General features: G+C 45.4%; 1 protein-coding gene and 1 long non-coding RNA gene across 3 annotated transcripts in view; both read right to left on the bottom strand.

Moving 5' to 3' along the window:
* RORA (RAR related orphan receptor A) overlaps positions 1-23,499 on the bottom strand; it is a 687,966-nt gene extending 664,467 nt beyond the window's left edge. Inside the window, exon 1 of the mRNA XM_023627995.2 lies at positions 23,038-23,499. Coding sequence (XP_023483763.2) covers positions 23,038-23,203 — 166 coding nt within the window. The 5' untranslated portion in view covers positions 23,204-23,499. The remainder of the gene's footprint in view (positions 1-23,037) is intronic.
* On the bottom strand, positions 13,176-16,525 carry LOC102149550 (uncharacterized). 2 transcript variants are annotated; one of them, XR_011426130.1, is made up of 4 exons: positions 16,389-16,525; positions 15,404-15,475; positions 15,095-15,170; positions 13,176-14,984 (listed from the first exon to the last, which is right to left on the bottom strand). It is a non-coding gene; the product is annotated as an uncharacterized lncRNA (long non-coding RNA). The 2 variants fall into 2 exon arrangements; XR_011426132.1 differs by having other exon boundaries at positions 15,404-15,500; positions 16,389-16,520.
* Positions 23,500-26,254: the final 2,755 nt, after the last annotated feature.

The following is a 26,254-nucleotide window of genomic DNA, read 5'->3' as shown; positions in this document are numbered from 1 at the left end:
GGATAATAATTATGACCTTCCTTACGTGGACAGCTTCCAGAAAGGGGCAGCAAGCCCACAAGAGCCTGGCGGAATAAAACCATGCCCCAGCCAACGCCAAGTTCAGCAGCTTCTCTGCTGGCAGCTCCTGTTAGGGCTATAAAGCACTGGAGGACCAGCCCAGTCTCTGAGGATGCATCGTCCTTGAGTTCATGGGCCCTGCCGGGTGTACACGCCACATCTTTAATATTCAGAGTCCCCAGCACACACATCTGCCAAGCCACAATCACAGGTGGCTCTCAACCATCGGTTAAAGTTACTTGTCAGAATTGTACGCAGGAATTCCTCCAGCAAGACTGGAGTTTCACTTTGTCCATTCAGCCGGAAGTCAGCCAAAACAGTGAGGAAGAGAGTTAAATCTCAAGGAGTTCTCTGGCAGGACCATCTCAGGCCTAGGAAGGGCAAGGGGATACCTAAGGAATGAAAGGAAAACCTGCAACGGAAGGATGAAGAAGCTGCCACAGGAACAGCCAGAGGGCAAGAGAAAGTTAAAAAACTCTCTCTAGGGGCAGCTGTGGTCAGCTGACTTGGCTGCACGCTGCACAACTCCAAGGAGCTCTGTTGGCCTGGACTGCAACCTCCTGCCGCCACAAATGGAGAGGAGCATAAACAGAGACGGAAAGGGACCCCAGGGCTATGATCTCGACACAGGGATCAGTCAGGGGAAGGGGAGGGAGCTGTAGATGGGGTGGTGCAAGGCCCTGGCCTCTGACTAATCACCTCTTCCAGGCCTCAGTCTTCTCATCTGCAACATGGGGATCATAATTCTTGTCTCCTAGGGGTGTAAAGAGAATTGTAAGGACTGAGCTCAGGGTGCCCAGTGACTGGAGCACTGGAGTAAGTGATCAATGAGTAAGAGCTTGTAACTATTATGAACTCCTATCAAATCACATAGCAAACTCCAGGATAACCATTCTTGCAAACTCACTGAGGATACAGAGGATATTTTATTTTGTTTTTGTAACTTCAGCCCCTAATGCAGTGCCTGGCAAGCATAAGAACTGAATACATGGTTGTGAAAGGAAGGGAGGGAGCAGGGGAGGGAGGGAGGGAAGGAGGGAAAGGGCCAGGGCCTCTGTCTTGTACTCCTCTATCTTAGGCACCCAGCAATACTATCAGGCACTACTGTGAATACTAACATACTCACAAATATTGTTTGCTGTACAGAAAGTATTCACCATCTACTTATTCACAAAACAAAGTTGAGTGCCTGCTGTATGCAAAGCCCTGTACTGGGATCCCTGGAAGACACAAGGCATTCCCCTGCATTCCTGTCCTCAAGGATCTCACAACTTAGAGACTCGTACAGCAATAATCCTAGTAATGATCAACTCTGATAATACTGTGACGTAGGTCCACACAAGAGAGGCCCCGGCTTTCACTCCCCTACCTCACCATCAAACAGACAAGACCTTTGCTTCCTAATTGGTTCCCTCCTGATGAGAGAAGGAAAATTTTCCTTCTTTAAAGCAAGGGGAGAGAAGAATCAGGATGTGACCATGCTTGGATGCAGCTTGCTCCTCCTTAGGAAGGCCTGGAAGCACACTGCCCTGGGCAGCCTTCTCTGCCCATAGCTACCATACCTCGGGCTCTGCACAAGGAAGGGTCTGAGGCTTTGCTAAAGAAAGTCCTGCTTTATCTTTCTCTACAGCAACTACCAAATGGATTCAACCAAGACAAAGCTTTCCCAGGACCCAAGAGGCAGGGTGCGATGCTCTAAACATCACTTCCACCACTGGGAATAGTAAACACTCTAACATCTAAATTCCAAAAGATGTTACTGATGCTGTTTATAATTAGCATGCTAAATAAAACTGAGTCAAGCTGCTGGCTTTCATGGGCCTAGCCCTATTATGAGGTTGGAGAAATATACGTGTGTGTGTATACGTAGACACATGTATATACATGCACTATACGTGGGTCCAACCTTTCTGAAATTTAGAATAGAGCATGGTTACAAAACACATCTACCACGTGGAGATGAGAAAAGCAAAGGGAATACCCTTTCTCCTTCATCCCACATGACATGCCAGCCAAGAGTGGATTCCAGAAAATTGAATGGACCCAGGAGCAGCTGAAGTTGGAAACATACTGCAGATTAACCACATTTCCAGAGCTAAACTCTCAACTGGAGGCCCATTTGAGGAGAACTCAGAATACTGAGCTGCTACCCTCCACTAACTAGAAGCTTACCAAATGGAAATGCACACCCCATCTTCACTCACGACACAAAGAGAACACTAAATAGTCAATGCACTAGAGTTATCTAGCCTGTGGCATCTCTTTAAAGAAATCAACAGCCCGAACACTTAACTCAGTCCTCTTCTCATTCTATCTACCTTTTCTTTGCAATTACATTTAGCGGTCTTTGTGATTCACAGCTGAAAAGCAGAGCATGAATTTGTCTGCAAACATTTCCCTCTCTGGGTTTGTTGTTGTTCATAATAATTCTGACGACTTCCAGAGAAAAATGTTCAGTGACATTACTAAGTCAGAGTAACAGCCAGTGTCCTTAACTCTTGCATCCAAGTATTTCATCACCCAATGTGTAAAATGAATGTAAAACAACAAGGGGGCTGTCATTGGGAAAGCTTTTGAGTCAGGTTCCTTAATGCGGAAACCTTACATTTATATTAATTGCGTATCACAAAAAAGGATCTACACCTAGTGCTTTCACATTTACTGGTAGTTACTACATAGCTGTTTAATCACATTTTCAGTGACCCAGCCAGCTCAGCCCACTGACTTGGAAGGTTTTAAGTGGTTTCAAATACAAAACTCTAGCCTCTTCCTCAAAGGAAGGGCTGAGATAGAGGCTTTGCATTTTTCTGAAAGAGACCTGTTATTTCCCCATACGGAGCAGCCTGCAGTGAGAATCCCTCCACAGGACAGAAAAGGAAGAATGGATAAACAAAATGTGGTACATCCCTACAAAGGACTATTACTCAGCAATAAAAAGGATCAAGGTACTGATACTTGATACAAGGTAGACGACCCTCCGAAACATGCTAAGCGAAAGAAGCCAGACACAAAAGACCACATATCGTATGATTCCATTTAACTGAAAGGACCAGAAAAGGCAAATCTCCAGAGGCAGGAAGTAGATTAAGGACTTTTCTAGACTGGGAGTAGGAAGGGGTAGTAATAGCAAATGGGCATGAGGGACCTTTTTGGGGTGACAGAAATATTCCACAACTAGATTGTAGTGGTGCTTATACAACTTTATAAATCTACTAAAAATCGCTGACTTACACACTTAAGAAGGGTGAATTTTATGATATGTAAACTATGCCTCAATTTTTTGAAAAAGGTAGAAAGAATAAGGAAAGCATATTCTTTGCCGGATCTTTTAAAAAGTTGGGTCTCAGTCATAAGGTCAGAGAACGTCAGAGACAGCAGGAACTTGCAGCTCAGTGCCTGTCAGAGCTACAGCTGGAACTCACCTGGAGGTGGGGGGGCGGGGCGGGGCTCAAAGCTACTTACATAACGAATGGTTTGAGCTGGGATCAGAACCCAGGCCTCTTGATTACTTGCCCAGTACACACTCTTCACAGTTTATCTTCATTATTTACCTTCATGCAAAGTCCCATGGCATTAACCATACATATAACAAAATATATTCACAAACAGATGGGCCTGAGTCAAAGAGCAATATGTTTTTGGAGTATATACCACACTGGATGACCTGTGATTGAGTTACTCTCTGATCTCATTAGTGTTTGTATATTTCATGTTCTTGTCGTCTCAATATTTATTTTTACATGAAATCTACAGCTATGGATAATCTTTGGATTGAAGATTCTTTCCTTACCCTAAAGATTCATAAATGAGGTTTAGAAGCTGAATCAACTCTAAACGGCTCGCAGCTTCAGTACAACCAACAGCAAACATCCTAATTCAGACTAGCCACAGGGGCTTGTCTTTCTAATAGAAATGTAAAATAGATCTTTATTTGCCACAAAATTAAAATGTGATCCAATTATGCAGAATACGAAGGAACTTGCTGTTGAATTAGAAAAACAAAAAAATCACACACACTAATTTAAAACAATGATACCATAGCCTTAATTATCTTGGGCTTTACTACTGTAGCTTTCAAACAGTGCCGGAATATGATGCGACACAAACATGCATAAGATAAAACATACAGAGAAAAACAGGACTCTGTTTAAACAAACAAATGAGGAGCTTAAGAATTTTAAACAACTTTTTGGAAACAAATCGACCACCCTGAAAATTATTAGTTTTAAGCATCGACCAATGTCAGGGACTGTATGTATATGTCCCCCACCCCCAATTCTTATGTTGAAGCCCTAATCCTCAGTGTGATGACATTAGGAGGTAGAGGTCTTTGAGAGGTCACTTGTTAGATGAGCTCATGAGGGTGGGGGTCCCCATGAGGGCATTAGTGCTCTTCTAAGACCAAGAGACATTTGGACTTCCTCTCTCCACCATGTGAGGATACAATAAAAAGATGGTCATCTACAAGCCAAGAGAAGGGCCCTCACCAAGAACCAAATTGCTGGCACCTGGGTCTGGACTTCCCAACCTCCAGAACTGTGAGACAATTCAAGTGTCTGCGGTTGAAGCCACCCACCCAGTCTACAGTATTCTGTTATTGCAGCCCGCGGTGAGACAACCAGATACTCACTTTACAGTTATGCAGCCCTCTGTCCAAGTCTTTACAGTGACCAAGGTTAAGTGATTATACAACATCCCTTTCTCAGGAACTCGATCAGGGGTTGGTTATTCACGTGCATTAAAGTATGTGAGAAAATATTTAGCCTCCCTAAATCTGCATTTTGCAAGGGGCTATTCTTGCAGTGACTTACTTATACATTTATAGCCTATCTCCCAATGCTTTCGCCTTGGCATCAAATGAAAATTAAAATAGAACTGCACATTTAGCTCAACTTCCCTGTCACAGAACCAGTCCTTAACTTTCTAAAATGTGTGACTTTAGCCTTAAAATGATGCCTATCTCCAAACCACTTCACTTTTCAGTGGCCTGTATACACAGGGGCCAGTTGGGATGCATGCTCCCAGGATGCTGCAGGCTCCCCAAGAGGCAGCTGTCTCCTCCTCTGGAAACACAGGGGGAAACATGCAGTTAAGGAGGAGGGGCAGAGCTTTCCTGACCAGTTAAGTGTGGAAGCTCAGACCGATGACCTCACACTCAAGAAGGCTCCAAACTACCCCTAGGGACCAAACTTGTCTAGCCAGTCTTTCTTTCTCTAACAAAACCCAATACTCTTTCCCTATTCCACCTGAATGACCCAGGTGATACCAAAGGAAGGAAGGAAAAATTCCAAAACTGAAGGCAGCACTTGTGCAATGAGCCTGCCTGAGCCCTAAACCAGAGGATCTCTGGGTACAAAAGAATAAAGATCCTGTTTCAAATCACAGGGGTTAACCCCAAATCCATCATAACAGAAAAAAATAACCTCAAATTGCACAGCCTCTAAATTATCAAATCCCATATATGACCTAATTTTCTCAAATGACTCAGTTTACCTAATGTGTGACAGAAAAAGGCAGAACCAGAAATAGCAGAAGTAGGTGAGGTAGGCTAAAGCTATGGATACCTTTTTCTTAAAAAACAAAAGGGATAGATAAATTGAATAAAATGAACTTATCGAAAGCTTGAGTGATAAAGAAGAAAAATTGCACCACTCTAAGACAACTAGGCTTATGGTCATAAATATCTTCTCTGACCCATTTCCACTTAGGGTCCTTACAGATCCTTAGCATTTTGCGAGCTGACACAGGACATTTTAAAACATAACCCAACCTATGCTACTTCCCCAAGAGCCATAACTCTTTTGCTGCATCTCTGCACAGAAAGGCCATGACCCACAGCTTTCACTGGCTCTCGGGATGGTGGCCAAAGCAAGAGAAGTCAAGCTGGAGAACTCCCCAAGGTGGTTCTCAGGTAACCAGCTGGTTAGATTTCATCTTGTGCGGGGTTAGCTTTGCCTTGCTGGGCAAAGGAGGCACTTGGCCTGGGTTTAGAACGATTTCTGTTTTGGTTTCTTCAAGGCTCGATTCTAAACAGCCCAAATAAAGGCTCTGCTGTCTTGAAGGGCACCTTTCAAGAGAAACCAAAATAGGACGCTCGCTTAACAAAAGGGGACTGTTTGGCCACCAAAGTCCTGAACGGGGTCTGACCAGTAGAACTGGAAGGGCTTTCTGCAAAGTTAAAAAGCCGGAGAAGAAAATAGCAGCGAGAAAAGAGTCATTACAGCATCACCCACTCCAAACTGTCCTTCCCCCTCAGAAGTGCCAACGGATAAAACATAAACCTCTTTGAAGAAAACTCCAGCCGGAGCTCAGCTTTCAGGTTTTAGAAGACACTGGCGTCCCAAGGCCTCCCCACTGTCAGATCAAACACTCACAAAATGGTTCCCTGATATTTGCCCGGTTTCCCCCACACCATAAAAAACAGGCTTTCGTTTTAATCTGCTTACCACACTGTGGGTGAAGGCCTCTAATTTCACAGCACAGAGATAACACAAATAATTCATATGACATATTAGTGGAATATCTACAGGGAAAGTATTTAGTCAGAGCTCTTTGAAAACAATAGGGAGCCCGGCTAGTGCCTCAGAAGGCAAGGGGATGGCCCTTCCAGAAAGCAAAGCCCCCTCATGTCATGCTTGCTGGCATTAAAGATAAGTTCAGCCTATTAGTGTCCAAGTTGTTTTAAGTCAACAGGTCTGCCTAATTACACAACACTTCTCTGGTCCCTCCATGGGCTGAAACACTGTTGTCTTCTTCCCAGGACCTCCAGAGGCTGCTGCATATGTGCAAACCCCTTGAAAACACTAAGTGTCATAAACACACGGAACAGCCATCCCACTATAATAATCAACATCATCATCCACCCACCAACAAACACTTGTGCATTTCTCTTTCTCTTCCTGGTCAACTTAAAAAAAAAAAAAAATCATTCCATTTAGTTTCCCATGGCCAGGCCCATCCTTTGAAGATCTCACACCCTTTCTCAAGACCCTCTTTCAACTTTCTCTCCCACGAAGCCTTTCTCCCAGGGCACTGTGGAGACCTCTCCACAGCTACTATTCATTCCATTTCTCCCAACCTTGAGGTTCTGCCAAGTGTGAGGCAGATTCCCTTTAGAGACAGGATAAATCAATGCTAGGCTGTGTAGAAAGTTTAAAAAGGCGGGGGGGGGGGGGGGGGGGGGGACAGCAACTCTTCAATCATCAGCTAGACATGTTGGAAGGAGAAACCACCATCAAAACAGATAAACTCAGATGCCACCCGAAGCAGCAAAGTGCATCAGAACCTCTGGATTTAAAAACATTCTTGCTTTTGCTATGCCTTTAGTAAAGGAAGGATTTCCAGGTCCACAGCCCGTTTTTTCAGATACTTTTCTCTGTCACTGTACCAAGCCATCTCCTGTACCTTCTCAATCACACCCACTTGCATCCTAGGCTTATTTTCTCCTATTATCACTTCAAAGTCCACGAACATAACCTGGTATAAAATTTCACCTTCCGATCCCTTGTCAAATATGCTGCTCAGAGCTAGGGCTCCACGTCTCCAGTCCAGCTGTCCCTCCCGAGCTCCGGGTCCTTGATAAAATACTTTTATTCCAAATTCCCCAGGTAACATACTGTCACATGCTTTCTGCCAGACCCACATTCCAGGTGTGCGTCACACACTTTCCTGGCACCTCCAACTCAGCCCATCCATAGAGAACTCACGCCTTCTTCCCTCTTCACATCCCACCCCGAAACTGTCCCAGCCAATAATTCCACCCAACTCTGGACTGACTCCTGTCGTAACCTCCAACTCCACCTCCTGGGGATTCTACTTCAGAGCCCACCTCCTCACCCCATTCGAGTCCCAGCCTGCAGTATGTCTCTCCAGAATTATCACAGAGATCTCCTAACGTGGCTCCTTATCTACAGGTCAGTTCTCCAGCCTGAACCTCAACATCCTCATGCTTAAGCACCCTACCAAAAAGAAATCAGGTATTTTTCACCTGCTCAAAATTTAGCCATAGGAGAAGGTCCAAAATGCTTAGCCGGGCCCCTGCCTCCTTTCTCCAACTTCATCTCCTAGTCTTTGCCAACATACTCTATACACCTCATTCACCCCACCTGAATGTGCCACCAACGTTCACCTCAGGTACCTTGGCCTGGAATCTCCTCTCACTTTTTGCCCTCTAGGCAAATCTCTCCCCATTTTTCCAGAAACCAGGCAATGTATCCACCTCAGTGAGCTTTCCCTGACTCCTCATGAAGTATCTTCTCTGTCTTCCTCTGTGCTATATATTTTGTATCTCTGTTATAGCACTCTCCACCTTTTTTGAAATTACTAGTTAATGTGTCTTTCCTGCCTATCAATTCCTTTAACTCAACTTTGCACCTCCATTGACCAACATGGGACCTGGCACATAGTAAGTACTCAATAAATACTTGATGAATCAATGAAAGGAGGCAATATAGTGCATCACCTTTAAACATCTGAAGCTTTTGAAGAAGATTAGAGTTTCTTGCCTCATCCCAGTTTTCTCTCAGCTGGCTGTCTTTCATGTATTGATTCTAAACTGCACTGTCACCAGCATCCTGAGGGCATTCACTGAATGCCCAAGTAAGAGAAAGAAATATGGGACAGAAGACAAGACAATCTACAACGCTGCCCTCAAGGAACTAAGACCAATGAGAAGATAAACACAGCTGAAGCAGCAAAATGTGAATTCAATAAGGACTCTAACTAATGAGCAATAAAACCAGAGTGTGTCTGTTATGAAGAAATAATGATGGAAAAGACCAATTAATAAAGGGATGTTGTCAAACACCATGGTAATTTTCATTATAATATTTTATTAGGCACAATATGATATTGATATTTTTCATTGAGGCTTGCAATAACATTTCTCCACTAACTGTATTCTTAATCCAGATGCCAGGCATTGATGCTGCTTACTCTCTCTTCAAACGCTCACGACGTTTAAAATCAACATTGTTGATCTGAGATACAGGGAGTGCACAGTTGTTTATGAAGCAAACTTGCTTTCAATATTTTGGTCATCCGAGTAAGCCTGACATATATGAAAGTTAAATATATTCTAAATCGCATAAAATCTCAATTCTTTGGACCAGATCTGAGGTTCCTATTACCAGGTGGTAGTAGTGACAATGTTGAGAAGCAAAATCCTGGAGTGAGAGCAGGGATGAGATGGAAACTCCCAGTAAAATCCCTTCTAGATGGCCCCTGCAGGAAAAAATGGAGACGAGGTCTTGGAGGCAGCGATCCAGACTGGAGATGAACCACGTAAGCCTTCGGGACCTCCCTCCCTGGAGGCACTACTCTGATGGTTGGAAACTTATGGACATCTACTGCCAAACTACCCACCCCCCTCCAATGCCGGCCACCCTGGGAGTGAAGGGATAAAGTCACTGGGACCAAAGCAGAGTGTAATCCATTCTTGGACTTTTTAATTTACAATTTGATGCTGCCTTCTCAGATCCTGTCTCTGCTCTAGGGTTAGCTTATGACTTAAAGCATAAAAAGACACCTCTATCTTTCTACTGTGGAAGAAGTTGTTTGGCCAGTGTCCTTCCTTGAGAGACAAACGACCAAATAAAATGACCATAGTTCCTGGGCCCTTAATGTTTCTCCTTAAACTTGAGAAATATCAATTAATACAGGTTTTCAGACATGGTAATGAGGACGAAGAGGTTGAAGCAAATGCACAAAGCCTTGTTTTCAAACCCTGGCCTTGATACTACAATTGACTTGGCCTGCCATAACTGATCTCTTTCCCCACGCAGGCTAAGAAACGTGTTAAAAGGCAACACAAGGCAAGCACTTTTTATGCCACTGTCACACAGCTTCTTCTTGACCTGTCTGACTGGCACAATATGTGTGAGTATACATATCTGCACATGTATGCGTCTGTGTATACATATATATATATTTATATTTAAATATAGAAAAACTCACTTTTTCACTGAACAATGGCTTACTTTCATTCACTGACTGTCCAATATTATAGGATTGGGACTTCTCAGCTAGAGTCTGTTTCTTAAAGACCAACCACTCTAAGTCCGTATGTGTGTGTATCACGCACACTATCACAATACAAATTAGACAAAATAGACATTTAATGGTGTAATTCACTTTAAAATGGTGCTATTATTAAAGCATTACTCTGTTTTCATTACTACTGCATATTACAATCGGCTTCCAACATGTCTGAGTGAAGAAATAAAACAACCTAATCACAGTGCCAATTAATAAGTCATGTAGTATATCAAAACGAAAACATTTTCACAGCATCCAAGAAAGACATGACTCCATTCTTGATTCGCTGCCTGTAGCTTGCTACACTTCTACCCCTACCATCCTTTGACCTATCCTAGTCCAATTACGAGCCAAAATCAATAAAAAACCCTTAGCAAATTTAATTGATTCTCTACAAAAAGATACAATAATCCACCAGCACACCCTCACCGTGTGCTGACATTATTTTCTTGGGTTTACCCAATACCATCGTGGTACCAATAACTACTTTCTCACGCTGCTCTCTCATCAGCTCAAATACTGTAACAGCAGAGCAATTTCAGGCAGGTTGTGAGTCTCTGAGAGTACTGCTTGCAAAGTGCATGTAAATTATTAGATTACATTACAAGCAAAAGACTCAGCAGTGGGTCACCATAGTGGAGCATTAATGTAGAACAAGTTGAATGGAACCCTTGCAGACAAGCTTCTCCAATGTGATTTTTTGGCAGGGAGGAGAAAGTGAGTAAAGGGGAAGGGAGGGCAAGGAATGATGGGCTGCTGAGAAATGAGGCGTGAGAGAACACGGGAGCACAGAGGGAAGGAGGGAGCACCCCCGGCCTCAATGGCTGGAGGGGGCAGCTAGCGGGTACCGCAGGAATAGTGAGGCTGGGGGAAAGGGAGCAGGCAGACATGAGCCCACCTCTGGTTCAGCTGAAGGTGTGGGTTGTAACCTCAGGGAAGCCCAACGAGTGGCTGATGGGGTTGAACTTAACTCCCTCGGCAGGATCCAGCCAGGGCAGCTGAGCTGAGGGACTGGGGCAGGATCTAGTCCAGGAAAGAGAACTAGCAGTAAAAGGAAAGGCTTCAGAGGTCCTGGGACTCTTGCTTATTTCACAGAGCAACCAATCAAAACCAAGGAGGAATGCTCCAAGCAAAGGGACCTGAAGATCTGAGGAGGAGGACTCAGGGGAACGATGGCAAGAGGGCCCCCAGCTCCTGTGTGTGCTCCATCATCACCACTGTCACTGGAGCCACACTTGATGCACACCAGGGATCCTGCCATGCACTATCACAGGTGACCCTCCCAGCCACCTTGGGAAGCTGGCAGCATCACCAGCCAGCCAGCCCTGTTTTCAGGTGATGAAAGAAACAGACTGAGTAGTTAAAGAACTTACCTACGGTCACACAGCTAGCACACAGCACACCTGGGCCTCTGGCCCAGGTCTGTCTCACTCCCAGCAGGCTTGTAACAACCATGTATGCTATTTCCCAACACATCCAGCCTCAGTCTGAGTTGCTCAAGACTGGCGCAGGCCTGAACTCGCCAACAAGGGGAAGATTGGTGGATCCAAGAGAGACAGAAGTAGGACAAACAAGGGCAGCTGGGTCCAAACCCAAGGCCCAGTTGGAAGTGTAAGCAAGCAGAAGCTGTGCTTGTAGAGTCGGGAAGTGCCGAGCTGGATCTACTGAGAAAGCAAACAGCTCTGCAGGGCCACGTGGCAGACTATCTGCACAGTTAACGAGCACCTGCTTTGGGCAAGGCACGGTGCTGGGGAAAAAGGGTAAACCACGGTGCTGGCCTTCTTGGAGAGGCTAGACTGCTACCCAGGAAATAACACTGTAAGACAGCGTCAAGGAACTTCGCAAAGGAAGAGGTTACATGTTTATTGAATGAGCAGGGCCCATATGACTGACACTGTTAAAAGACAGAGTGGAGAACTACAGGAGGGAGGGGGCGAGTCTCCTCCAGAGCTAAAATGATCATAGGATGTCAATCAGCAAAGAGAGACTGGGACATAAGACGGAAGACTGGGTGGGGGAGAAGAGGAGGGGAGGGTGAAGGCACATATAAGGAAGAGAGGCGAGAAAGGCCAACTTTCAGACACATGTAGAGGACAACCCTCAGAAGTGCTGGGCAAAGGTGACCCAGACAGTGGGCTACATGGAGAGTCGCCACCACTGGAATGTAAGATCTAGGAAGGCAGGGCTCCAGCCTCCCTTGTTCGCTGCTTTACCCCCCGAGACTAGCACAGTGCCTGGCACACAGAAGGTGCTTAGCAAATACTTGTTGAATGAAAGAATGCCACCATGGTGCTTTGACACAGTGAAATCAACTCCAAGCAAAGGGGGAGCCCAGAATTTACCTTCTAAGCCAGTGTAGGTAAATGCACGTCTAAATGTAATAGGATACTAACAAGCATGTGCTAAAAGCGGCATAAAGATACTGTAGGATTACAAATAATAAGTATTTAAATTATTTTCCCTCCTCTGCCTCCTCCCTAAAATCATAATGAGTAACACCTGGAATCAACATCAGTTACTGCGGAAACACTCCCAGCCCTCCTTCCCTCCCACAGCCAGGCCTTGGCCCGCAGAAAGGCTGCTCCTACCTCATGCCCAGGACAGGGTTTTTCAACCTGCACAGAACAGCCCATAAATGGATCATGAAACCAATTTGGTGGCTCATGACTTGTATTTCGTCTGTAAATAATAGAGCAAAAATAATAGTGCATGGAAGATAAAGAATAAATATTTTATGTGAAAAGTTTATGTCGTGTGTGTGTGTGTGTGTGTGTGTGTTGTGTGTGTGTGTATGTGCATGTGCGCACACTGGCTCACAATGTAGTATGCTTTTCTCATTCTAGGTGACAGAATAAATGCTTCAAAGACATTGCCCTACAGGGGCAAGAAATGCCAATATTAGGACACTCCTTTTCATATTCAAGCCTTGTTTTCCTGGCTGAATGCGACTGTCAAAGGTACTGTTCGCTGGGCCAGTAAACTTGGCCTATCCTGAAATATCAAGAAATTCTGTGTAACATACTAAGTTCAGAATTAGTTCCTTCAGAGTATCTCCAGTTTCACAACACAACAAACCATCATTTTGAAAACAAAAAATAAGATTTATTTTTTTCGAGTTACAAAATTAATACACGCATAATGCAGGAAACTCGGAAAATACAGAAGAGCACAAAGAAAAAAGAAACTCAAATAATCTCACTACCCAGAGATGACCACTTTATCATTTCATCATTTAGGTATATGTGGGCCGATGTTAATACACACAGACACACACACACATACAATAGTTTTTACAAGAATGATGCCACTCTGCACTCACTACTGTGGAAGCTATTACTTTTCACTAAGCAATAGATCACGAACATTTTCCCCATCAAGAAATATATTTTTCTACTGCAACATGATTTTTACTGGCTACATTGTATTCCATTCGCAGACTTGCTCTTGAGCATCTCTGTAAAGGACACAGCCTTAATCTCTGCCTGGAGGAAAGAAAACTGCAGCTGAGACACATCCTCCCCCACTGCGCCCCCTGGCTGCTCCAGCTCCACCCATCATCCCCAAAGCATGAGTACAAATGTTCGACTCCACATCCCGTATTTTCATTTCTACTAAACCAGAGCACGAGACACAGACGCTATTTTCACTATGCTTTAGGATGGCTTTACTGACACAGACAAGCTCACTGGCTAACTTTTAATTAATAATAAAAAAGCCCAGTGGGATTTTAAAAAGTAACAGTTACTGATACAATATGTTCCACTATTGACGCAGAGCCAAAATAACTCGTGCTTACTTTCAGACATATCTACTACCTAACGCTGGATTAACTTGTGTACACATGGTAAGATCCTCATGTTTTCCTGGGGGACAGGAACTTGATTTTGTACCTTACTGGAACTTCCAAGCATCGTGGCACAGCATATAAGTGGAAAGAATATTAGGTAAGGAAGTAGAAGACCTGTGTTCTTGTCACAGCCTTGCTACTTATTAGGAATGGGACCTCACACACATTCTTAGATGTCCATGAACATTAGTTTAAATGGCAGGGGGCGCATGGAGGGTGACAGGGGTGGCTAGACTAGATGATTTATCACATCCCTTTTGGCTCTAACAGGCTTTAGTCTAATAAAACATGACCAGTGGCAGCATGATGAGCGAGCACCACATAGTAGCTCAAGGTTAGAAAGCGAGCTTTAGAACTTTCTAGAACCCTTTCTGTGTAGCATCAGTTCTCCTACTGATTCTCTGTGGGGCCTTGAGAAAGTCTAGAACCTCACTAATCTTCAACCGTCATCCTTCACTCTGTGAAGTTCTACATCTTCTGGGTTAACAGTCTGGTCTACAGAAATTGCTCCTCCAAAGTGGGTCATGCGTGCCAGAAACGGTAAAATACAACTCTGGCAATTTCACATTTATCATCATCAGTCGACTAATATGATCACTAAAAGAAGAATCGTTTTTGATTATCAAAGTATTTCATTTGCCTTTGCTTTCCCAATGCTTCATTACCTGGACAATTGAGAGTTACAGGCAGTTCACCCTCCCAGCTGCCCTGTCCTTTCAGATATAACATGCTCGTCACACACACGTTCCTGGCAGCACATGCTTTATCGTTACAGTGGCCTATGACCCTCCGCTGGTTTTATAACTGTACAGTGAAAATGAAAAGGAATGCAGTTTATTGAAGAGTTTTCAGACTTGCTAAATATACCCTTGTTTCTTCTGTGATTTGTATGTTGCAATTCCATTAACTTCTATACAGCCACTCCTCCCCATGACTGGCATCGATCAAACAGGATGATATAAGCCTCTTTGCTTCTGGAAGTGCAGAATCACATCCGGTTTCTTTCCTCCGTCTTTGTCCATTTCTTCAGGTTTCTTTAAAACTAATTGGAAGAGTCAATAAACACACCCGCCAATTCCTTTAACACCCTAGGAAGCAGACATCGTGCCCTTCAGACCTGTTCCTGTTCTGTTTTCCCAAGTATTCCCTTACCTGCCTTTGTCAACTGGCATTCTCGACAAGTTCATCATAACTTCTCAAAGTGTCAACTTTTCCTCTTTTCATTGCCCTTGTTAAAGATAATTTAAAATTAGAAAGTCGCATTCCCAGCCACTTCAGAGTCAATGCTAATTTCATTTTCTTTTGCACAGAAGACTCTCCCTCTAGAGATTCCCTTCCTTCATTCACAGCCCCCACTCCCCAGCCCCAAACAGGCATTCTTAATCTCTGTAGGCACGACTCCATTCCCCTATTTCACCAGTCTTATCTTTCCCCCAAAATACTTCACCCAGCGAAACACACTTTAGCTTGTGGTTCTCCTTCCTTCACTCCACTTCTGAGAGAAATGTCTGTGTCTGGAGATTGTAAAGTCACCTTCAGGAAAGAGGCATACAGTTGGCTGTCAATTAATCAGGATAAGACAGAAAAAATTACTTCGTGTGCAGCTTTGCTTCTGAGTACATGCATTTATGCTTTGGGGATCAAGAAGATTTCTCCCACACAACCTAAAATTCATATTTATGCCTTTTGTTTGGCTATAACGAATTCTCTATCTAGCAGCACAGTAGTTAATAGTCTGGATTATTTAAAACAGTGATTACCATACCTCATCATACATTCAAGTGCTGGTCCCTCATTTTTCTCCCCCACTCTGTTTCACCTCGATTCTTTGCAACCTGCCTGCTTCTCCTCGGTAGCATTCTTTGCTTATAAAATAAGTCAAATGATTTTATATTCTGTAATTTTTAGTCCCACATCTAGCTTGACATATAGAATTTAAGCCAGTTTATTTTCCCCCATTAAGCACAGACCCAAACGTCACCATTCTTGTCACGTATACAATTCCATCAAGTTTCAGACTGTCATTTATCCACAATTTTATTTCTTCTTACTTCTTTCACACACGCCTACCACTTACGTACAGCAACTTCACTACATTCATATTTCATAAACTTCATCAGTATTCAGCCAAATCCTCCCCCGAAGTAAGCTAGGTATTTTTAACAGTGCGCTGCCTCTTTCACAGGCTTGAGGATCCTGTACTAAGTGGTACCCTTCCTTGTACCCCAGAAGAGTTTCTGTCTATCACGGTCGGTTCACGGATTAGGAACTTCCTAATTGCTTCCACACACTTTCTTAAAGTTCATAATCAAACTCAAATGCTCGGTAACATTGCTGGAGATGATTCGAGGCTAGGAGATTATAAATCCTCTGCACTCTAATTGTTTCTACTCTTTTCCAGCCTCTGACTGAGCTTCAGGGAAAAGAGCCCTAGGAGAGAAACTACCTGGGACAGCCTGGAGTCCTCCAGCACCTTCAAGAGCGTGGGAAACCTGTCCTCTTAGCTGGCAGTGGGCACTGCAGAGGGCTCCCCAGCCGGCCTCCAGGGCCTCAGATCTGTGGACGAGACAGTCACCAGGAAACCACAGAGCCACGCCACTGTCAACGTGCCCCAGCATGTAATGTGATAAGACAATCTGTAATAATGACGTGTCAGCTGGGGCCATAAATGTCTGTTAGGAAAAAAACTGTCCTTCCACCAACACAAGGGAATTGTTACCTGGAATTCCTTTTAACATTAGCATGTAAAAGCCACAGCAAAAAGCAAGCCTGCCTAAACCACGAGCTGCCGTATATGTATTCCTCATCACGCCCCATTCCCCGCATGGAAGGAGTTCTTTAGACAATCTCCTTGATGTCTTTACTCCAAAAGCAAAAAAAATAAAAAATAATTGGGCTGATACAAAAGAACGCCAAGACTCCCAAGCTGAATTTCCAACACTACGACATCAAAGATAGCTGCAGACTATCATTAAGTCAAGTAGGACGGCCCTGAGAAAGTCAGCCTCCGACGGATGCTGTGATTCCAGAATGCTCTCCATACTGGTCTGGTGAACAAGGCCTAAGCTTGGAGAGAGAGCTTCCTTTGGGGGAATCTAGATGTTCACTATTGATATTCTTGAAACTCTTCCTTCTACTTCTTGAGGTTCCTAACTTTCTCAATTTACAAGTCCTAGACCAAAGACACCACTTCAACGTATCTAAGGAAGAGGCAAAATCAGCTGGCATTCCTCTCTACCGCTACACAGGGGAGAAGTCACACAACGCGATGGCACTATAGTACATAACTTCCTTGTAAATACAACAGCCTGAATATCTGAGAATAATTCTACATCCTCTATAACTCAAGAGAAAGAATTAAGGCTCTAGACTCTGGTTGAAATTTTCCTATCAAGTAAAAACCTCAATTAACCAGAACCAAGTAATTGAAGTGAATTTCTATTTCGCTGCTTGCAACTTAACAGCACAAGGGCGCCAATAACAAAACATACTAATATGGAGGATTTAACAAAAGAAGAAAACAATTTCCAAGCTGGGATCAGGACAGATTTAGCCCAATCTCTGACGCTGTCTCCGTTTATAGCTCTATAACGTACAATCAGAATTTATCCTCAGAACAGTGACCCTGTGGCACCAGAAGATCCTCAAAGTGCAAAGAAAGATTCGATTACATTCTCAATGTTCTTTCTAGGGTAGCAAAGGGGACCAGCACATTTAAAATATATATTCAAGAAGGAAAAGTCAGAAAATATTTCTGGCTAATCTACTGTTAGCCAGAAACACCAATTTATCAGTAACACCTTGGTACCCTTATAGAAAAATCATGCTTTACTGTATATTAATCAACATTCGAACACTGATTATTTGGAGGGATTTTTCTGAAGCTTTAATGCAAAATGATTCAATTTTATTTTTCTTAACATACTGCCTAATAAGATGGGTGAAAAATTTAACACCTTATTTCCAAACCAACACTTCGCAATATGAATTAGATACAAAAAAAGGGGGGAGAAAAACCCCAATTTAAAAACTGATAGAAGAGAGAACACCAGAGAGAGACAGAGAGAGACAGAGGCAGTCCCTAAATTCTGAGCAAGGAAGACGTCTTCATATTCAGAAAGGTACCCAACATTCTAGGTTAGTGTTTACCCCAGCACCTCCAGGCCTCCCAAAGCAGACTCTTCTTGCCCGGTGGCATCCATCATTCATCTGGGATGACTGGGTCAGAATCTCCTTGAGGGAGCAGACATCTACCTCAAAGTTCCTGCACACTGGCTCACGGAAGACAAAGAGGTGAGCAGCAGTATATGTCATATGAGGAGAGCTGCATTTTCTATGCTATTTTTTTTGCACATGAGGCAGTCACATTACAACTCTTTCCCCAGACACCTGAAATGTTGTTATGTATTTATTTTGCTTCTACAGACATAGAGGTACATATATAAGCTAAGAAGCACAATTCATCAAGTAGACTAGGAAGATGGAGGGAGAAAGGAAGAGCACACTCAGAAAAACTGGCACATGCTGTAAGAGACCGTATCACACGAACAGAATTTCCAGGGACACCCAACTCTGTCTGTCCTTCCAACATCACACCACAATGTCCTACCGGCAAAATGGGAGAATCTGGAGAAAAACATGCTCTTAACTCAAGTGACAAGAGGGTGGCTCAAGGAGAAGACTCGGTGGGCTTGTCTCACTGGCATTCCAAAGGTCAGCTCCAGACAGGAGTCAGTTTGCTACCAAAAATCCTCAGAACATTTCCATCCAGAGGCACAACTATTGCAATGCACACTCTTGCACCTCCGTGCATCCCACTTAGGAGTCTGGTGTGGAGCCAGCAGTGTGTGCTGTACCCGCCACCTCTGCTGCCTTGAAAACACAACTTAAAGGTCTCATGGTTAGGGGGCTTCCACGCCGGCTCCATATTTCAGTTTCAGAAATACATTTTCTAAAGCCAAGGGCTCCTCATAATGCCAGTAAGTTTTGGAAAATTCCAGCAGGTGACTAACATAAAAAGAGGCTGCTATAAATGTTTTTAGCCACTCAAGATTTGACTTCTGGATTAATAATTCAATTCTTTTTAAGAATAAAGGGGAAGCAACAAAAAAGGTTATCATAACTATTATCAAATGCATTTTCTAAAATGATTCTATTACATTTTTATAAAGGGTATAATTATAAATGTTTTTATGAGCAATTTACCGGAAAATTATAAAGTCCCTTCGTTTAAAAAATAATTATTCCATCCCTCTGGCAAAGGACTTTATCCTAGCCAGTAGCTCTTTCAAACTATGGGGCATCATTTGTTCAGTGTGGAGGGCCATGTCCGTGTAAGCAAAGCTGATCTGAGAATCAGTCTCTAGAAAGCGCTATAAATTGCCAGGCAAGAGCAGCCACCAGAAAGTGAATGAGCCAAGACTGAAGGGGGGAATGAAGGCGAAGCACTTTCCAAGCCAAAGACTTATGTGGGTCTCGAAGTCCTCAGGGTTACAAATAAACCACAGGCCTTGTTAACTGATTTTAAGTCAATCTAAGCTGAGCTTCCAGGGGGTTCCATCTCAACCCAACTGAGCTTTTCAGTGTTAATCCCATCATCTTTTGGTTTCGATTTTTCCTTTAGGTCAGCCTGCCCTAAAAGCCTTCTACCTTCCACACTGGTGTTCCAAACCAAGCGCGTGGCACACAGCCCTGTAAGGATAACTTGAGTGAAGGAAAATATGTAAGCTTCTGGCATGCATATAATAACGAGATTCTGGAAAAGGGTTTTTAACAACAGTTATGTCACAATGCTCATGGCTCCCTAAAGTCCTCAAAAGCCTTGTTAAATTAAAGATTTGCTGTGGTTTTTTCCGCTTCATTCTTACTTCCCACGTTGCCTCTTGCCTTTCTTTTTTCCCTTTCATTGTGCTGCGAAGATGAGACTGAATGACACCAGCCATCAATACCACCTAGAAAACGGAACAGTTTCATTAAAACTGTTAACATTGCCTGCCCAGTTTTAAGCAGAAGGGGAGGTTGTCTTTCAGATTATAAAGTCACACATCTGATTCTGGAAGCTCAGGCACTAAACGGACAGTCCTTTGACATGTGGCTTCCCAGGAGTTCGGAATTCAGCAACAGCTTCAAGTCTACCTAGGAGATGTCTCATGAGGTCACCTCAATGTCATGAGAATCCAGACCACAATCTCTGTGCACTGCAAACGCTGGCTGGCTGAAAGCTAACCCCACTACCTCTCTGGAAAGCATCTCCCAAATCAGAAAGCTTCCCACTTCACCCTCTGCCAAGAACTCCACTCAACCCTCCTAGAGGTTGAGAATGCTAATTATAAAGTGATGATATTTGCTTTTCCTTTGGAGTTGTGTGCCTTTATGTTTAAGTATTAAAAAGGTGTAATCACCTAGTGTGTAGGTTAATTTCTTTCCGATATTGTAATTTATGCAACATTAATACTGGATGCCAGCTCCAATTTTCTTGCTGCTTACACTCTGGGAGCCGACTTGCATATTCTGCCAACTCCATTACATCATCTGAAAACCCAAACATTTCCCATTTTCAAATCACTCTCATCTACTGGGCATACTTACACATTCTCTTTTTCTCCCTAGCTCACACACACAAAGATTGGTACCCCTGAGGAGAGATGCTACATCTGAGGTTAAAGTCTGCAAATGCACATAATTTCTGGAAGCTATTACTACTGCTGTGTTAGCTAAAGGATGCTTCCATCTCTGACCTTCCTTTTTCCACTCAGACTGTTATATAACCTAGTGCCTGCGTGCAGGATGTGAGTTGAGTGTCTGGGCCTTACCTCGTCTCCCTCCCCCATTAAATCTCCGGAGGGATGACACGGGGTTGGTTCAAAAAAGAGTGAGTGGGGGGTGGGCCTCCAGGGGGCAAGGGGATATGGGTCAGCAGGTCAGCTGTGCAAGATGCATCCCACCCCCACTTTGTCCCTCTCCCCTTTTTGCTGAGCCTAGGGGGCTGGTGGTACTGAATGCCCCAGCGTTATATAATTTGCAAGAACAGCAAGTTACGGATTTGCTAGTGGGTTCTGCAGCCTGCCAACCCAATCACTTACAACACCTTCTGGCAAGAATGACACCTGAAGATGCTAATAACACGGGGCGGGGGGGGGGGGGGGGGCGTTAAGAAAGAGGGGGGTGGCAGCACAAACCAGAAATTAGTATGGCTTCCTATATACTGTGTCCCCTCTTCCAAAAAAAAAAAACCTTCAGAAACACATGAAGGGGATTTTCTCCAGTGTTTCTGATTAACCCTGTTACATAACCCGCTCGCATTCCAAATCCACCGTCTCAGGGTCTAAATATACTCTTTGCAGCCAAAAGCTCTCCACACACAAACTCCCCAAGCTAGCGGCAGGTCCCGGCCCCCGGTCCCTATCCCCCTCCCTTCACTCCCGGCCTTCGCTGCACCCCCTCCCGCTCAAACCGCGGTTCGGTGTGTTCGCTCTTCGGAAATCGCCTTTAATTAAATGTTTTTCGAGTGTGTCATCCTGATTGCTTTTACTGTACTCGAATTCCGTGAATGGGAAAGCGCCCGGACAGGGGGTGTGGCTAAGGGTGGGGGGGGGGGATACGGGGGGAATACTGTAAAACAGCCAGCACATGATCAGCCATATTCCTACCTCCAACTATAACCAGAGGAAGGGAGCGGCTCCCGGGGCCCCAACTCGCCTCTCCCCAGCCCTCCCCAACGCCGCCAGAAGCCGAGTAGCAAGAGGAGGGGGCACGCTGGACTAGCGCCCAAGCTCGGATTGGAGATCCTCTCTGTCCCCAGCCCTGGGCGGCTCGCGCGAGCCCGCTTCCTCCGGAGTGACAGGCGTGATTTATACATTATTTACAACAGTAATTAAAGCCGTAGCTTCCTCCTGTTCTTTGCAAACTCCAGGCGCATTCAAATAAACAATCCCCACCCCCAAGAAAAACCCAACACCAGGTTCCGACACCTTTAAAAAGAGGGAGAGAGTGAGCTTTCTCCAATACTCCACCTTAACTAGGAAAAAGCAAGGAGGGGGCGACGGATCTCCCCAACTACCCCCGCCCGGCAACACACTCTAAAATGAAGTGTAAAAATCGCTCGGGGAGGGGGGAACATCGCTTGCACTATCCAACCAGCATTCAACTCGCACTGACCATTCCCAGGTTCTCGCAGAAACGCTTGGAACCTCAGGGAGGGAAGGATTCTCAGGGCAGAAATAAGTTTGGGTGCCTTGCGATCTCTCTCTTTCTGCTTGTTTGCTTTTGTAGACGCCCGCTCCGAATGCGCGGGGAGCGCCCCACCGGACCGCCGGCCTCGGCGCGCTGGCGCGCACACGCCCCCCGCCAGCCTGGGCGCGGGGCTGCGAACCCCGGGTCCACCAACTTGCCCACCTCCCCTCGCCGCGCCCGCCACCTAACTTGGCGAGCACCACGCACGCCCGCACCCCTCTTCCTCCAGATCTTTCCCCGTATCCCAAACCCAGCACAGTGCTCCAGAGAAGGTGCCCACGTCGCCCCCAGATCCAGGAGCGCCCCCTCTCCACCCCCCGGGGCTTCCCAGATCGCTCACTCCTCTCGCTCCCCTCAGCTCTGAGGGGGCCGAAAACACACCCCCGACTCGGGCAGCCGGGGCCGAAACTGTCAAGAGGAGAAAAGGTAAAGGGGGAGGAGGGTGGCCATAAACAGATTTCTTTTCCTTCTTAAAAGGACGCTGCCGCTTTAAAAGTTTCTTTCCCGGGCCCCCACTCTCCGGTTCTCCGAATTTTGGGGGAGCGTATTTAATTTCGGCAACGCTGCTTTCCTCCTCTCTTTGCAGAAAAATCAAAGCCAGGGGGTGAGCCCGCCGGCTGTCAACCCTCCTGCCGCCTCCCCCGCCCCCCTCTCCTCCTGCAACCCGAGAACGGGCTGCAAAAGTTTGCAACATTTCTGGGGGGCGGAGGGGGGAGGGGAGGGGGGTGCTCCGGGCTCGGGGCGCCGCTGCAGGCTCGCGCGCGGCCCCGGACCCCGCGCCCCGGGCGCCCGCTCCCGGCCGCCCCCCGCTCCGCGCCCGGGCTCCCGCCGCCCCCTCCTCAGCCCCTCTCGCAGCCTCCTACCTCTGCTGGTGCTGGAATAGCTCTGTCTGCGCACCGGGGCGGGCGGCTCGCTCTTGCGGGCGGATTCCTGGTTCAGCGGGGTCTCCCTGGAGCTGGCGGCCGCGTCCGCGCCGCTGCTGCCCGGCTCGCTGGCGGCGGGGTCGGGGGCTGCCGGAGCTGACTCCATGTTTTTTCCCAATGTAGAGATCGCTGGAGATGGCGAGCTCCGAGACTCCCTCTATCTTCTGTTTTCAGAGCAACTCTATGGTACCAAAAAAAAAAAAAAAAGGGAGAAGGAGACCGGGGAGAGCAGGAGGGAGAGAGCAGGCGGCGGCGGGCGGGCGAGCGAGAGCGCGAGGGAGCGCGCGGAGTGTGTCTGGGTGGACGTGTGTGTGCGCCGGAGAGGGGATGGAGGCGGGTCTGGCCACAGGCAGCGCTAGCGAGAGCTTCTCCAGCCGGCCCCCTCACCCACATTCCCCACCCTCCAGACCCCAGACCGAGAGCCACGGACTGGCTGCCAATTTTGAGAGGTGGGAAAAAGAGGGGAGGAGGAGGGGGGAGCCTCCCGTGCCCCGGTCCTCCCCTCTCCCCAGCGCTGGGACGGAAATTTAAGATCGGCAAGATGATTCTGTGCCTACTTCTGAGACTCTCTCGGGGACAGAACTCGTCCCCATCCCCAGCCAGCATGGGAAGAGATAAATCCGATTATCCACCTTGGGGAATCGCAGGTAGCTCCCCGCCAGCACAGCCTAGGACTGAGAAGAAACTAAAAAGGAATTAGACCTGGGCTGGCATCCCAAGGAAGGCAGAGGATGGCAGGACGTGGCACTTCTTACTTCGGGATGGGACGTCCAGTGGGTTTCCAATCTTGGTTTGATAGATCTGTGTCTAAACCAGATTCTGTGAGTCTAGAATCGCCATAGACAGCCAATTTCTGGTGTGGTTGAAAGAGGTCGCTTTCAGCTCCTTTGCTGTTTCCTCCGCGAAGGATCCAGAAACCACTTAGCAGGGCAATTTCTAGCGAAGAAAACTTTGGCCTGTCTGTTCGATCACTATCTAAGCGGGATGAAATATGCCACATTGCATCTAGTTCATGCGTGGCTGCTAATTGTCAATTCCCACTGGTACTTTTGCTATTAAATGTACAGTTTCATCCATAAAAGATATACTGGAGAGGCATTAATAATGTCTGGATGGTAAAATTCAGATAATTAACAGCTCCTAATAAGTCACATCGTTATAGGCATCATTCTACACTCCTCTTCTATTGAAACTCACTCATCGCCTAGTAGTTGCTTAATGAAACCCAAGGAAAGTGGAGAATTGCATCAGTGTTGCCTTGACCCCAACTCCAGTATGAAGGAAGAGTACAAAGTGGGTGAGTGGAAAACATTCCGGTGGTAGTAGTCCGATTTCTCTGCCTCAATACGCAATCCACTATTTCCTATTGCCTGCGGAGGCGCTGATGAAATCAGTACATTTTCAACGCACACCCCCACCTTCCTTTCTGAAGGCTCGCAAATTTTGACAATAAAAAATATTATTATATACCAGAAGGTGGCATAAATATCTGTATTTAAGGGGGTGGGCTGGGAGCGGGAATTAGGGAACATTTTGCTTTTGCTAATTTCCTGGGTTTGGAAAAATGCTTTTATAAAGAGGAACCTCCATATGCCAAACTTCACACATGGTTTGTGTTACTGTTACTGATCTTGGTCTGATTTCAGATGCACAATGCTATTTGCCATGGTCTGTGTGTTAATCAGCAAAACCTGTGGTCCACTCTTGGGAGTGATGGAAATGAGATGTGAACAGTTCTGATACCTTAATCCAGTCTCTGCAAGGATCCCTGGCTCTAGCCTGTCTGTTGGCGCCTACAAACAATGCCATGATTGTCTCCTCCATCCCAGATCAGATGTGTGGGTTTCCCCATACATCAAAGCACACATTTCCAGTGCAGCCGTCACTCCATTTACCATCGGTTAGCCTGCTAATAATGTTCTTGATGCAACCGGCCTAGCTTGTCCCTCTTGACTTTTCTAAGTAAATAAATATTTCGAAGTGCACAGTTTAATAAACGAGTTCCTCTGGGACAGTGTCTCAAAATACATCGACTGCTTCATATTTATTTTAGAATCTTTGAAAAAAAACTTTTCATATTAAATTTCACCAATAATTCTATTTGGGACACAAGTGGCTTAAAAAAAAAATCCCTGGCTCCTTTTTGGGTGCCAGTAGCCACTTGGTACCATTTTTTGGTTAACTCAGTTCTCCTGGGCCTTTGATTGGTTCCTTTGAGGTTCTCCTTTGACTAAGCTGGTATTCATTCCGCCTGGAAAGACCTTCCTGAAAATGATCCTAGTGACCTTAGTCTATTACGATAGACTCAATATTCCCTTCAGCAATAGATTCCAGCTCCAAAAAGCCACTTCTTCTAACTCTAAAACAATTACTGCCTCTGCAATTTAAAACAATTGGGAACGCCAGTGCTTTCCCCAAGGGGGAAATAAAAGTGAGTTAGATACATTCCTTGACTGTCAATCATTGTTACTAAAGTGTAAATTACCTGGACTGGGGAAGCATTTTGAAACTGAAAAGCACAGTGATTAGGTTTATATTCTTTTCTTCCCGCATGCCCCTTCCCTGATTACGAATTAAGGCTTGCCAATTTTCCAAATTTTGGGAAAGATGGGAGCTCTTCCTTAAACTCTGCTTATTGACAAAGGCCAATAGTGTTTGCTTAAAAATGGTTATTTTGACTTTGCACTACTGAGTTCCCTGACAGACAATAGCTTAGAAAACCTATGCTTTGTAGAAGAGATAAGCCTAAATCCATTTTTTGCAGACTCCTCCCTCCGTCCCTAAACTCAAGCTCCCTACCTCCTTGCTGATCCCAGGCTCCCCTCTCAGTGGTAACACTCACTAGTTTTCTCTTACTCCAAGGTACTTACCGGAACCTCAGAATTAGCTTTGACTCCCCTCTCTCACTCCTACCCCTAGCTCTCCACATCCTAACATATTTGCCAAGTTCTTTAAATTCTACTTCTGTGACATCTGCCCTTTTCTGAGGCCACCACTCAAGGTCCAGACATTATTGCTCACCTAAACCGTGACAGGAAACTTCCAAATAACCGGCCTTCAGTCTTATAACCATTCCAATCCATCCCAGATAGCACTGCCAAGTTAATTACCCTGAACTACAGCTCTCATTTGCCACCATGCCACTCCCCTGCTTACA

This window comes from Equus caballus, chromosome 1 (genome assembly GCF_041296265.1).
Source record: "Equus caballus isolate H_3958 breed thoroughbred chromosome 1, TB-T2T, whole genome shotgun sequence".
NCBI lineage: Eukaryota > Metazoa > Chordata > Mammalia > Perissodactyla > Equidae > Equus > Equus caballus.
Note: the sequence above shows the minus strand (reverse complement) of the source record. Positions and strands in the feature narration are given on the sequence as shown.